Source organism: Mirounga angustirostris, unplaced genomic scaffold, assembly GCF_029215605.1.
Source record: "Mirounga angustirostris isolate CCGP_5_RB_7025 unplaced genomic scaffold, mMirAng1.0.hap1 SCAF_2, whole genome shotgun sequence".
Lineage (NCBI taxonomy): Eukaryota > Metazoa > Chordata > Mammalia > Carnivora > Phocidae > Mirounga > Mirounga angustirostris.
Window position 1 is genome coordinate 96771494 of NW_026991710.1, and position 14239 is coordinate 96785732.

Below are 14239 nucleotides of genomic sequence, written 5' to 3' on the forward strand. Positions count from 1 at the left end.
CCTCTCAGGAACTACTCCCGTATGTCATTTCTAGTATAAAGCATCGATGATGTCTTTTATTACTTTACTAAACTATTCTCATTTAGTCTGAGAACTTAAAATTTTACACTTGTTTTTCCAAATTAAAATAATATCAGAATACATCCCGTCTTCAAGAAATCTTTAAATTATTAATGTTGCAAGTAATCTTGACTCTATTCCAGGTTAATACACTATTGGCTATACATATTTACTCTACAGGTAAACAAATACTGATGAGAGATAAATGAATAAATATTTACAAGTCTGTTTTTTTTTTAATTGAAATGAAATGGAGAATTATACTGATCACCAGGAAAATAATAGGACCTAAAACTTGCTTGTCTTCTACGAGATATGTAGGTTAAGAAATATAGGGGGGAAATCAGAGGAGGAGATGAACCATGAGAGAGGAAGGACTCTGAGAAACAAACTGAGGGTTCTAGAGGGGAGGGGGGTGGGGGGATGGGTTAGCCTGGTGATGGGTATTAAAGAGGGCACGTACTGCATGGAGCACTGGGTGTTATACGCAAACAATGAATCATGGAACACTACATCAAAAACTAATGATGTAATGTATGGTGATTAACATAACATAATAAAAAAATTAAAAAAACACATTTACACTATTTAAGAAAAATAGGATACAATTTTAGTTAAGTGCTAGAATAATACTGTTTTTAAAGAAAATTTACTTTGAATCCATCCTAGGAAATCTATACCTGTAGACTTATTTAAGGAATAAAGTTTGGCAATCATTGAAACCAATAAATCAGAGCAGAATCTTTAAATTCAAATATCAAACATAACTTTATTACTTTTGCAACTTTTGGTGATTAGTTATTTGAGTTTTCATAGGGCTAATGAACATGTTTTAATAACACTGAGTAATCATAATGGGAATTTTGTTTCCATGTGGTCCATTTTAACAGAAACCAACTTATTGCCCTAAGATCTATTATAGCATTTTTTTTTTTTTGGAGTGTAATATTAAAGAGGGACTTAATTTGTATTGCTGAGTGTCATTTGTAGCATTGCTTTCATAATTTATTTGGCATACATTTATATTCTGGCAACTCTTATTTAATTTTTATGGATAGTTGAGATGTACACGGCATCCTTCCCCCCTCCTAATAACCTTGCTACCTTTCATGAACCCGCATCTTACAAGAAATATGCTTTGCCTTTTTCCACAGGTGAAGCATATAACCTAACTTAACCAATCAATCCAGTATACCCCTCTATCAAATGAGTTCACTAAAGGTAACTCTCAGTATTCCGAATTCTAGAAATCTGGTTTTCTCTCTTCTTCTCTACCATGTAATGTGTAGGTATGAAGTCTAGAACAGCTATAATCATTTGCTACCAAGCAGAAAGTTAATCTGAGAGGGACAAAGCCAAGAAAATCGCAGGGAAATCCATCTAGGCTCTAATCCTATTTAATGTTAAACCCAATTTAACTCTTGGCATTGTCACATGAGATAGTGATTTTCTTGTAATCACTTACCAGTTTGAGTGGGGCCTGCACTTACTTTCAGGTGAAGTGTATAATGGATAAGAAATTTGTTACCAAGAGTGGAATTACAAGTAACAGGCCAGAAGTCTTTAAAAGTGAGGAAAGTGAGAAAGACCACTCTCTCACATGAGAAGTTGAAAATCTTTCTTTTACAATTTGCACAATGGTTGGTTAAAGTGGAGTTATTGTAATTTGGGCCTCAGGGCATGTGCTACCAACAAGACAGTCTTAGACAACTGAAGGGGGAAAAAAAGTAGGAAAATGGATTCTATAGTCTAAAAAGAACAATCTTGCTTTGTTGTCTACTTCTCAAACCAAATAGAAAAGAAAGCTTGGCCAAGTGACTCTTCTGTCTTTAGTCTGCAATACAAGTATACTAAATTTAATTTTCAAGGACCCCCATGACTGGAAAAGCTGAATTACCCACAACAAACCAAATAGAAGGCTATCGAAAGCAGAGATGAGAGACACAGTGGGAGAAAACAGAGGAATGGGAAATATATGGCCTTATTCTAGCATATTTTTCAAGCACTGTCTCCTGAAAAAAGTATAAACACTCGCATTATGGAAATGAAATCAAAATGAAGGTTGAGAAAAAGAGATAAAATACTCACCCACTACAGCCCATTCTATTGGCTTCAATAAAGATATTACCTATATACCTATATATCCACATACACGTTAGAATACACACATATCCAAAATAGGACTCATACAGATGAATGTTTCCCAATTAAAGATGGAAGCAGCACTATATTTATAACAGTATTTTTGACAGGACTTTCATAAGACTATCCATCCGATTTTCAAATTACTTAAGGTTAGTGTGTTAAGTATTTTCTGTGTGTAATTAGCTGACATTCTTTTTATAGACAGAAATCAAGTAAGCATTGTTTTTCAAAATGATTTGCAGGTTAAACAACATTTTTCCAAGATGCTGTGGATACCAAACTTATAACAAGCCTCATTAAGAATAATTTTTAATAAACATAGCAAAAAAGACTAAGTCTGATTTCCTTTTACAGTAAATATTTAATTTTTTTTTTTGATTTCTAGTTTACAAGTGTTTAAAATGGACAAGATGATTTTACCTCTTCAGTAACACTTTTATATTAATTCATGATATTTTGATTCAATATATGGTAATAAATCTCCACACATTACCCATTAGTATTTTTTTAATGGGGATGTAATATTAACAACCACTACCTATAAAACACATCATTATTATGGTGCTTTTACAAATCTTTTCTCCAGTTGTAAGTTCTAAAAAAAAAAAAAAAAAAGAAATTTTTAAATTCTTAGAGAACACTGAAAACGTAATGAAGTTGAATTCCACCTTTATAATATTTCCATTTTGTCCTAAAAGAGAACATTAAAAAATGTGACGTTGCTATACCAGACCGCCTTGCTAATGTTATAAGAGATCGGCAGGAGCAAGAAATTGTGTCACTGATAATGCGGATTTTTTTAGTTATATCTACAAATCCTTAGTAAATCATTGTTCAAAAGTAAAACAAAACGTGGTGATCCCTGAACCATTTGATGATGCTTGGTCTATATCAATTTTTTTTTCCGTTCATAATCATCATCCTCCCCTCAAATGCCTTTAAAAAAATACATTACACAGTACAATAATAGAAATCAAAGACAGCACAAACTATCTTCAAGAACAGAAAAATCTGTAGCACACAAAGATATCTCATAGTAAAGAGCAGACTTCTTTGGGGACAGTCATCAACTAGCTTGTAATTCATTATGAAGATTTCTCTTTCCTTTTATGGGGAGAGTCTACTCTATTTGAAGTTGCCACACCATTTTCTGTTCCTTTTCTAGAAGACCTCCCTTTAGTCCGTTTCTTCTTCACACTTGGGGCCTGAAGAGTAGTGTCTTCTTCCATCCACCTCTGAAGCTGGACATTAAATAAATTCCATGTTATGTATGCTTGGATGGTGCAACTGGATGACAGAACAGCAATTTTAGCTGCCAACACGTTTACGTTTCCAGTAATGGCATCCGGATTCCGATTCTGCCCTCCGGCCAGGTGAAAGCCCACAGTCACTACCGAAACAATTAAAGTCACAAGTCGACCCAAAATAAACACAACTGCCCACAGAGAAAACTCCTTCTGGTACTTTTCATCACTAAAATAAAAGAGGTCACAAATGTGGGAAAGTAACTCAACAAAGTAGTGCATCATCAGAAGAACAAGTCCCAGATGATTCAAGTACAAGAGGTAAGCTCCAGCAATGTGAAAGAGATGAAGACCGATGTAGACAAGCTGACGGGGGATGTCTTGCTTTTTGGTTCTCTGGAAATAGAGTTCGGGAAAGGCATGAAACCAGTAAGCCAACTGTGATATGTAGAAAAACTTCATTTGAAATGTCATCATATTATGGGGATGAGCCCTCCATAAGAGAGTTGGGTCTGACAGACAGTTTTCTGAAATTAGAATGAATGTGCCCCAAATACAAGACACAAGGTAGAATACACTAAACTGGCCAGATTCATTAAATTTGCTTTGTTTCGCTTTGGGGAACTGCATTCGCCTGTTAATTTTATCCAACACATACTCCTGAATTGTGGCGTGAATGATGATTGCCACCAGCATGTAGAAGAAAACCGTGGCCAAATCTTTGATGCCATAATAGTAAAGGAACTTTGGTTCTGTGGCTCGTTCTTCTGCGGCAGGAAAGGTAACACTGTGCTGAAGAGTGATAAAAACGATAGACGCCTCTGCTGTTCCCTCGAACATAAGCCCCAGCACGAAGAACATCCCCACACAGGCGACGAGGTCCGCATGATTCTGCAGGATGAATTCGTGGCTCAGGACTGGGGGGTTCTTGGTGCTCTTCTTACGAAACGCCATGGTAGCGCCTCCCAGATACTCACCGACGAGCCGCAGCTGCCTCCCCCTGGCTGCTCCTCACAGCGCCGCCGCCGCCGCCGCCGCCGCCGCCGCCGCCGCTCCGGGGGCTTCACTTGCCATCCCGGAGCCAGTCCCGGGTCGCCGCGGCCGCCCGGAAAAGAATAAATCAAAGGCAAGGGCCGAGCAGGACTGAGCATGCGCGCCAGGGGGACGGCGGAGGCAGGGAAGGAAATCGAGTGCCGCGCCCCTGCCCGGCGCCAGGCCCGGGGTTGCGAGCGTTGATCTTCCACGTTGATCGTCGCCTCTTGAAGCCCACTGGCACCGTCAAGCTGCTCCTGCATTACTTTTCAGTGGCATCTTCGTCAGTAATCATGGCAAAGCAGGATAGAACGCTGGTTATTCTTCATCGGCATGATTATAAAAACAGCATCGAATAATAATGATGATAGAAGCAAACTCTCACAGTGCTTAGCATTTACAGGTGCCGTTCGGGGCACTTTGCTTCTATTTATAAATGTGTCCTTTCTGGAAAGCCCAATGAGGTAAATACGGGGTGATAGTATTTTTATTTATTTATTATTTATTTATTATTTATTTATTTTTTTTACAGATGAGACACTAAGGTACAGAGAGGTTAAGTAATATGCCCAAGATCACACAGCTGGTAAATGTCAGAACCAAGATTTGAGTCGTCTGGATCCAGAGCATGTGCTCTTCACTGTGGTACTGTGTTGCCTCTTACTGTAAATCCTTAACACGTGGAAATATTTCACTACAGCAACAACAAAACATTATTTAAAAAAAATAGTTGCCGTATTAGGAATAATAATAATTGGGGCGCCTGGGTGGCTCAGTTGGTTGAGCGACTGGCTTCGGCTCAGGTCATGATCCTGGGGTCCCTGGATCGAGTCCCACATCGGGCTTCTCCCTCTGACCCTCCCCCCTCTCATGTGCTCTCTCTCAAATAAATAAATACAATCTTAAAAAAAAAAAAAGGAATAATAATAATTGTGGCATTAATTGTACTTACTATATTTTTAAAGGTTGAGTGGTGGTTAGACGGGGACAACTATTTGTCAGTTCATAGGAAGATATTTTGGCTATAAAGCCCAAAACGGATTTTCCTTACTCTAGCAGGTAATATCCTCATGTTTCATTTTTATGATTGTTGCATATAAATTTGCTAAAATACACATATTGAAAAACAGCTTCGGGGCGCCTGGGTGGCTCAGTTGGTTAAGCGACTGCCTTCGGCTCAGGTCATGATCCCAGGGTCCTGGGATCGAGTCCCCACATCGGGCTCCCGGCTCGGCAGGGAGTCTGCTTCTCCCTCTGACCCTCCTCCCTCTCATGCTCTCTGTCTCTCATTCTGTCTCAAATAAATAAATAAAATCTTAAAAAAAAAAAAAAGAAAGAAAAAGAAAAGAAAAACAGCTTCTTTTGTACATGCTAATGCCTTGCTCTATTCGAATTTCATGTCCGTCTTCAAATTTCTCTTTGGATCCAGAGCAGTTTTCTTGTTTCTTCTGGGTCCCCTGAGATCATAATCATTACTGATAGTTAAAGTTTGAAGTTTGGAACATACATTTCAAAAGAAAAGTGCTACATGATTTAAAGAATAAAGCACACATTAAATTTAGAATGGCCAATTGCCTTTTATCACTTTTTCTGCATGCTGTGCACTAACAAAAGATGCAGTCCAACTGGTGTAATTACTTTTAAGACATTGAACAAAATACTCTGATCAGTGTGTGCCTGCATTTCCTAGGACACCCAAACAATTGCATATGGATTTTGTTGTGGACAATGTTCCTGAGTTAGGGAAAGTACTACATATTTTACCATAGTAAGATTTCTCTATTTGGTTTTCCCAGCTGTTACTCAGCTGTTGGCTCTGACAGCTCAATTAGAGTGCTATTTGGTGTTAACTAAATCAGTGGAGAAATTACAAATAGGGCTGCAAAAATTAGGGCATCAAGAAATGAAAAAAAAAAAATCAAACTTGTTAAAAGTAGTTGGGAAGGGAACGAAGAGAAAAGCAGTGCCATGTGGGAATTATCAAGAGTTTATTCAGGAAAATACATATCTACCTTTTTGAAACTAATCATTTTAAATAGAGAATTCATCAGTCTTTCTATAGGAATACACAATGGCTGTGATCCTTTTGTGGCATACTAACTAAATATAAAAAACACTTGTGCAATTTTTGAGCTGAACTTCTGTTCATATTTCTGTTTGGCATTATTTTTGACAGGCTTTCCAACTCTACCTATGCAAATGTGATAGATGTTGCCCTCAGAAAAGGTCCATATCAAAGTGAAGAGCACAAATGGTTATGCACAGATATGAAATGTTATTTTATTACTAGAAGGGAGAAAGACCATTATGAGTTAGTCTAAAATTGTCCCTTAACTTTAAAAAATCACCCCCCCCTTGCTCTTTCCTTGGTTTTTAAGTAGAGAAACTTTTTTAGCCATATATCTTTCCTTTCTTTGAGTTTGTAACACCAAATGATATTCTGTAGTTCAAATTGTCAATTTAAGCTTTACATTAAATACAGTCCAAGGGCAGGGCTTGAGTTTTAGATTTCACATTAATATCTTTATAAAAATATAAAAATGTCAGACTTCTGAAATTATTGGATTCTGTAAGGGTATTGTAGTAATATATAACATGATGTTTGTTTCTGGTAGTTTTATTGGCACTTTTATTTGACAAAGAAAGTGTATATAACAAAATTTTCAAAAATTTTGATATCAGTCTATTGGTTATATAATTTCATGAATTTGGAGAGTGGGTATTCCTCCTTTATGCAGAACCCTGTGCATATGGTAGATAATTATTAAATTCAAATGGAGGGTGCCTGGGTGGCTTAGTTGGTTAAGCAACTGCCTTCTGCTCAGGTCATGATCCCAGGGTTCTGGGATCGAGTTCGGCATCGGGCTCCCTGCTCCGCAGGAAGCCTGCTTCTCCCTCTCCTACTCCCCCTGCTTGTGTTCCCTCTCTCGCTGTGTCTCTCTCTGTCAAAAAAAAAAAAAAAAAAAAAATCTTAAAAAAAAAAAAATCAAATGGAGACTTCTGCTTTCAGTCATGAGGGAATAACTGATTGAACTTACACTCCTACTGTAAATAATTGGCAAACTGGACCAATTATATGAAACAACTCGTTTTCATATATTGGAAAACATAAGACCATAATCACTGACAGAAAGCAGACAAGTGAGGTGAGCCCCATAATTGCCCTGATTATCCGCCTGGAAGCATTTTCCAGTCTACTGTGTAGGTGTCACCAGCTAGACCCCAAGGCCTTACTTTTACTGCCCACCTGCTTGTGCTCACCAACCTATGTCCCACATTTTTCCTTAAGCTCTTCTTTCCACCCTATCTCTTAACCCCGGCAAATGGAAACTGAAACCATCCCTCGAGTGATAGCGTGTGCCCTGACAGGACCTCCAGTCAGCCCAGACCACACAGACCAGTTTGAGTGTCATCCCCAACTTGTGCCTATGCACGTGGAGTGATCTCCAGAATGATCAACACCTACCTTTACCTCATCATAATACTAAAATCTCCACCCATGGAGGAGCACAAGCCTCATTTACGTAACATATAATGTATGTATAGGCATGTTTCCTTAAGGCGCATGTGTGACCTTAGGTCCACCTCGACATCTGAGGACAAGGCTTCCCTATCTAAATATTATTCATCCTAATCCTAAATAAAAGGAACCCATCCACCTTCGCTCAGGGAGTCACAGCTTTGGAAGCCATTCCCTTGATCTGCTTATTTGTTGCAAATAAAAGTTCTCTTTGTGGGCGCCTGGGTGGCTCAGTTGGTTAAGCAACTGCCTTCGGCTCAGGTCATGATCCCAGAGTCCTGGGATCGAGTCCCACATCGGGCTCCCGGCTCAGCGGGGAGCCTGCTTCTCCCTCTGACCCTCTCCCCTCTCATGCTGTTTCTTTGTCTCTCTTTCTTTCTCTCAAATAAATAAATAAAATCTTTGAAAAAAAAAAGTTCTCTTTGTGAGACAACTCAGCCTGGTGCAGTTTCTGACTCACTAAGGAGCAAACACATTGGTTCAGTTACACTGGGAGGGGAAACCTAAGAAGAGCCTGGAAACCTTGCTGAATTGAGGAGAGACAGGAGTTAGGAGATGCTGAAGCCACTGTTATTTGCTAGGCATAATAACTGCAGAGAAAGTTAGGTGATTAACATGCTTCAGAAATTTGCAGAAGTGTTCTCTAGACACTGGTTAAAATACATGAGACCGACCAAAGAACAATGGAGGAAATGTAAAGGTTTCCAAGAATCCTGATAGGACTAGGAGACTTTCAAATTTGGAACAGTTAGAAATTAGAATTCCCTGGGAATACTCATGAAACTCTACTTTTAGTAGAGACCCAAGAAAAGTAAGGCTAAACTTGCCGTAGGGAAAAACCTAATTCACATTTGTCCACATAAAGTTTTCAAGAAACTTTAAAGGATCAAGGTGCCCTGCGAGGAACTTTACTGTCTGCCAGAAAAATCCAGCCCTCAACAATGCGAAATTCACATTGTCCAACGTCTAATAAAAATTATGAGGCAAAGGCTGGGTTCAGCTGAAATGATTAGAATGCCTATATGTGACCTCTCCACGTGGTATTGTCGTAGAGCAGTGGCTTTAGGCCCTAAGAATGAGTTTTCTTGTGAAAAATGCAGAAATTTTAGCCCTTTGTGACCTAGCATTGGAAGTTATGTCCTATCACTTTTCTGGTCAAAGTGGGTACAAAACTTTCAGGCTCAAGATGGGGCAGGTGTAAGGGGAGGGTGGGGAGCATAGACATCCCCTCCATAAGAAGTATACCACAGTATTTGTAGGTAATTTTTAGGTAGCTGCATTCTTTCCTTTGAGGACAAAAGTTTCCTTTCACATGAAATATACACCGTTTCTTCCAGAAGCAAACAAAAGTCTCACCCCACTAGAGCAACAGTCTCAAGTTTTATTAGGTAGGAACTTGAAAGCTAAATTAGATCCAGGCACTGAAGGGCTCCCTGGGCTCTTTGTTGCATTTATTCTTGATCTGAAGACATGTGAACTAAAGAAAGAAGGTTTCTGATTCCCATACATCGAAGGCATAGGAAAAATGCAATAATCACTTCCATTCAAGAAGTGGGCAAGTGGGATGCACACCGCATTCAAAGATCAAGAGTGATTATGAGATCTATCCCTAAATTCCCTAAATCTTTGACGTGAACCCAGTCTTCCTCCCTGGGAAGTGGTGGAAGATTATATATATTTGTATATATATGCCTGCCCTTCAAAAACATAGATTTCAAGTGGATATTTTTGTTAGTTTGCATATTTTAAAAGATAAAAGACCCTAGAAGCTAAGTAATGTTAATTTCTTCATGTTATTTTTGTCTTTGTGATGTAATTGTTGATTATACTATTACAGAGTATCAACTATACTATGGTACTTCAAAGAATTATCATTCCATCAACAACTCTTCAGTAGAACCATGAGAGGAATGGAAGGATCAGTGTCTGAGTAACCATTACAGAGAATTGCCACATATTGGGCAAAGTATCTTTTAAAATGCTATATTGATTTTGTAACGAGAAACATTTTATTAAAAAGTAGAAAGCCCCACTATAATTTGGGTACTATATCTTAAATCAATACAAATAATTAGTTCTTTTCATTAGGTATGCAATATAACATTTTGATATCAGTATATTATAACTTATCACCTACATAAATAGCTTAGCTAAAAGCATCTTTTCAATTACTTATGCGTCTTTTCGAAATGTAATTTTCCAAAAGAGATTAACTGATATTGATTGTGAGCTTTGGTAACATATAAAGTACATTAGGAACTTTATGATATAGACATTGTCAGTGGCTCAGTCTATTAAGCATCTGACTCTTGATTTCAGCTCAGGTCATGATCTTAGGGTACTGAGATCAAGCCCTATGTAGGGCTCCACGCTGGGCATGGAGCCTGCTTAAGATTCTCTCCCCCCACCCCCGGCCCTCCTGTGCTCTCTCAAACAAGGAAACAAGCAAATAAATAAATAAAATATATAATATAGATAATGCCTCATCTCTTAATATTTTTCTATCTCACAATGAAAAAATATATTTTATACCTCTATACTACAAACCTTCTAATCATGCAAATTTGGATAACTCAAGTAAATGAAATAAACATTCAAATGCTAGAATTCAATGACATTTAAAGAAGCAGTATGTTGGAAAAGAAATGCTTCAAAAAATCAGACCAAAGTCACTTTAAATCAATGTTTGTAATTAGCATGATAAATAGTCATAATTAACTGAGATCACTAAATTCTTAGCTACATTAAGCAAAGCATAATACAGTTTAGCTTGTGCGTGAAATTAGTCTCCTGAAATTTGACTGATACAGTCTTAAGTAATTCAATTAAAAAGATTTTTATTATACTTAAGTCATTTTTATAACTGATAAGATGTGAAAAAGGCTTTAAAAAAACACATTCTGATATATGTTTGGATATTGAACAGATAAGGAAAAACCTCAAGATTTAGCATTTCTAAATTCTAATATGTCTTTTTGCAAATGTATTGGTTACCTAGAAAGTAAAAATAATACGAAGGTTTGTCTAAGGATAAACTCCTGAAACAGATCAATAAGGGCAATCTCTCATTAAAATAGAATAATTGATAAAAATTAAAATCAATATGTAGTAATTAGTTTTGTCAAGTGCCACCTTCATTGAGCGAAATAACTTTGAACTCACCTTAATGGAGCTTACAGGGAGATTTAGAGGTCACAAACATTATATATATAATTTCCAGATAGCTAGTGAAAAACTGCTAGGCAGAGAATATGGATAAGACAATGAAGCACAATGTGGATGGCTACCTAGATAGGGTGGGCAGAGGGCAGGGAAAACCTCCTGGTTAGGATGCATTTGCATAGAGATTTGCAAGAAGTTAGAGAAAAGCACGCATGTATCTGGAGAATGTCCTATGACATAGCAAGTCCAAATGCTTTGAGACAAATGCAAGAACGATTGTTCCATGAACAGCAGAGGCCAGAATGACAAGAGTGGGGGGAGAGAGATGACAGAAGGAAAAGGGTTCGGTAGGGGGCATACCATGTCATGTCTTACAGACCATGGTAAGGACTTGGAAATTTGGTCTCACATTGATAGGAAGACTATTTGAGGATTGTTTTAAAGGGACACTTTGGCTTCTACATGAAATAACTATTTGTGGAAGGGACAAAATTACAAAAATGTTACTGCAATTTGTAAACATTATAACTGAACTAGTGTATTTCATGACTTTTTTCTTTTCCTTTTTTTTTTTTAATACTTAAATTTGGGTGTTGCCTATGAAGTTAAATTGATGAGGGATATTCCTGTGATCTTACTATTCCCATGATCCTATTTTTTTAACTCATTTGGTTATTTAATGCATATGACATGGAATATAATAGAAAACCTACCTAATAGGATTTTCTACATTTAGAAAATAATGCTGCTATGATTATATCTATTTTTTTTTTTTTGGTAGGAATGTTCAATTGACCTGTAGGCATTTGCTAGATGACTTCTTCAAAAAACCTACTTCTTCCTGATAGAATCAGTCCCTCTCCAATGATTTCTATGGGGTCTCCAAAATTTCTTCACCCTCTAGGGGTTTGTATTTAAAATGAACTTAAAAATTATAAGTGACATAAAAAGTAAATCATCATTTTAGCATTATTGTTGCAATTCTATTTTGATGCTAATATAGATGGAAAATTCTGTAGTCTCTTAACTGTTTTATAAACTTTCTGACCAGAGTTAATCAAACTTCAATAAACCAACCACCCATACAGATAAACATTGTTTTATTATTCATTGTAAATGCCACTATTTTCTATTTCTGCAGGAAAGAAATGATTCTTAGAGGGGCACCTGGGTGGCTCAGGTCATGATCCCAGAGTCCTGGGATGGAGCCCTGTGGTGGGCTCCCTGCTCAGCAGGGAGCCTGCCACCCCCCTGCTTATGCTCTGTCAAATAAATAAATAAAAGTCTTGAAAAAAAGAAAAAGAAAGAAATGATTCTTAGAGTTACTTAAAGCATTGACAGATTCTCCTTCATATTTTATGATGTTGACCTAAGGGTCACAAAACCCTAGAGTAATTGAAGAATTTTTCCGAGGTGGCTATCCTTTGAAGTTTTGTGTTTTTTAGGGTTTTGTTTGTTTGTTTGTTTTTTTACTTCTAATCTATTTGTATTGTGATCCTTTAAACTATGCTTCAAAATATATGCTAAAAGAAACTAATAATATTCCTTTATGTATAGTTAATTTATATGATTAACTTAGATATGCTAAGTCTGGTAATAAAGCATTTATTCCTACTTAATTGTTTCAATGTGAATAACAATTTTTAGGAATATCCAAAAATTATAATTGCCCAAACAATATTAGGAAATTTTAAACAGACTGACATACTGTCTTTCTTCTTGATGAGGATTTTTTCATTCAATGAGAGTCTTACTATTGTCAACTCTTTCATTCTTCTGTTTAATGTTCACGAACTGTTACTCAATTTCCCCATCTAAAAACTCCGTTATCTGAAATAACAAAACTCATTTAGAAAAAGCTTTCTCATGCAAATGCCCCAATACTTGTAAGCCTAAAAATGGATTATTAATGAGCTTGAATGAACAAAAATATTTAAATTTATATATTCTGACATTTTGAGAGTTCATCAAGTTATGATATAAAATTGATTTCTGTCACCAGAATATGGCAAAATTGATTGCACCTGATCTCTCCACAAAACGTTCTCAGACATATTTCCCCAAGATTTAGATTTCCTAGTTTCATGTGCTTATTCTCGCCAATGAATGTGCAAGCAGTTAACGATCTCGCATGACTATCTGCAGCTGAGCTTTAGGGAAGCGCTGGTGCGTTTGCTCTATATGGATAGAGGAGAATGGGAGTCATTTATTGAGAGATTACTCTGGCCTCCTACTCTGCTCTGTTCTTTACATATGGTAGAGCTCATTTAATTCCCATAAAATTCTTTAAAGTAGGTACCATTTCCTCCACTTGAAAAATGAGGAAACCGAAGCTCCTAGGGGATCACAAATTGCCAGAGTGAAAGACTAAGTAGCAAAGCAGGAACCCAACTTGGGCAGCCTAACTCAGGATGGAGCATCTTGTTACTGTAATACCTGTCGGCCCGCCACTAATGCTATGAAAAGGACATCATGTAGTAGACGACAGGTGATGGGTGTCAATGTTTGAGGTTATTTGGGGTTAAATGACTTCAGGGTTACTGGGGAGAGGGGAGGGTTAAATGACTTCAGGGTTACTGGGGAGAGGGGAAGGATGTCTCCTACATCACCAGGAGCCCAAGCCAAATCATGGGCAGAGATTGGTCTTCCGTGTGGCATCCATCCTCTGTGCTGTGTGAACATGAAGACAAAGCTGAAAGGAGAGCAGAGGAGGAGGAGACTGATTTCCCTTGGTCTCTGGGATCCAGAAGGCTGGCGCCCAGTGCAGGGAGAACTCGCACAGTGTGACAGCAGCAGCTGCTCGGGCTATTACCGTCCACTGACCACTCCAGATACGGCCCCAGGTTGGGGCATTCGGAGCCGTAGATCACACTGGTGGCAACTTCAACTTCCCACAAGCCCCTACTTGCCCCTGCAAAACCAAAACACATCTAGTAATTTTTAACTATCGACAACAACAGGGACATGTAGTTGAGTGTGACTTTCTTAGCTTTCATTTACTTATACAATTTAAGAATAAGTTTATGATTTATGGACTATATTAATCTGGTTTGCCTTGAGATATATATTTACATGA

The 14239-nt window shown here is 37.6% G+C and overlaps 1 protein-coding gene across 1 annotated transcript; it reads right to left on the reverse strand.

Annotated features, from left to right (window-relative positions):
• Nucleotides 1–2259: 2259 nt before the first annotated feature.
• TRAM1L1 (translocation associated membrane protein 1 like 1) lies at nucleotides 2260–4557 on the reverse strand. Its single transcript, XM_045880531.2, has one exon. It carries the CDS (start codon nucleotides 4401–4403, stop codon nucleotides 3291–3293), a length of 1113 nt encoding a protein of 370 aa, XP_045736487.1. The 5' UTR covers nucleotides 4404–4557; the 3' UTR covers nucleotides 2260–3290.
• Between the last annotated feature and the right edge of the window lie 9682 nt (nucleotides 4558–14239).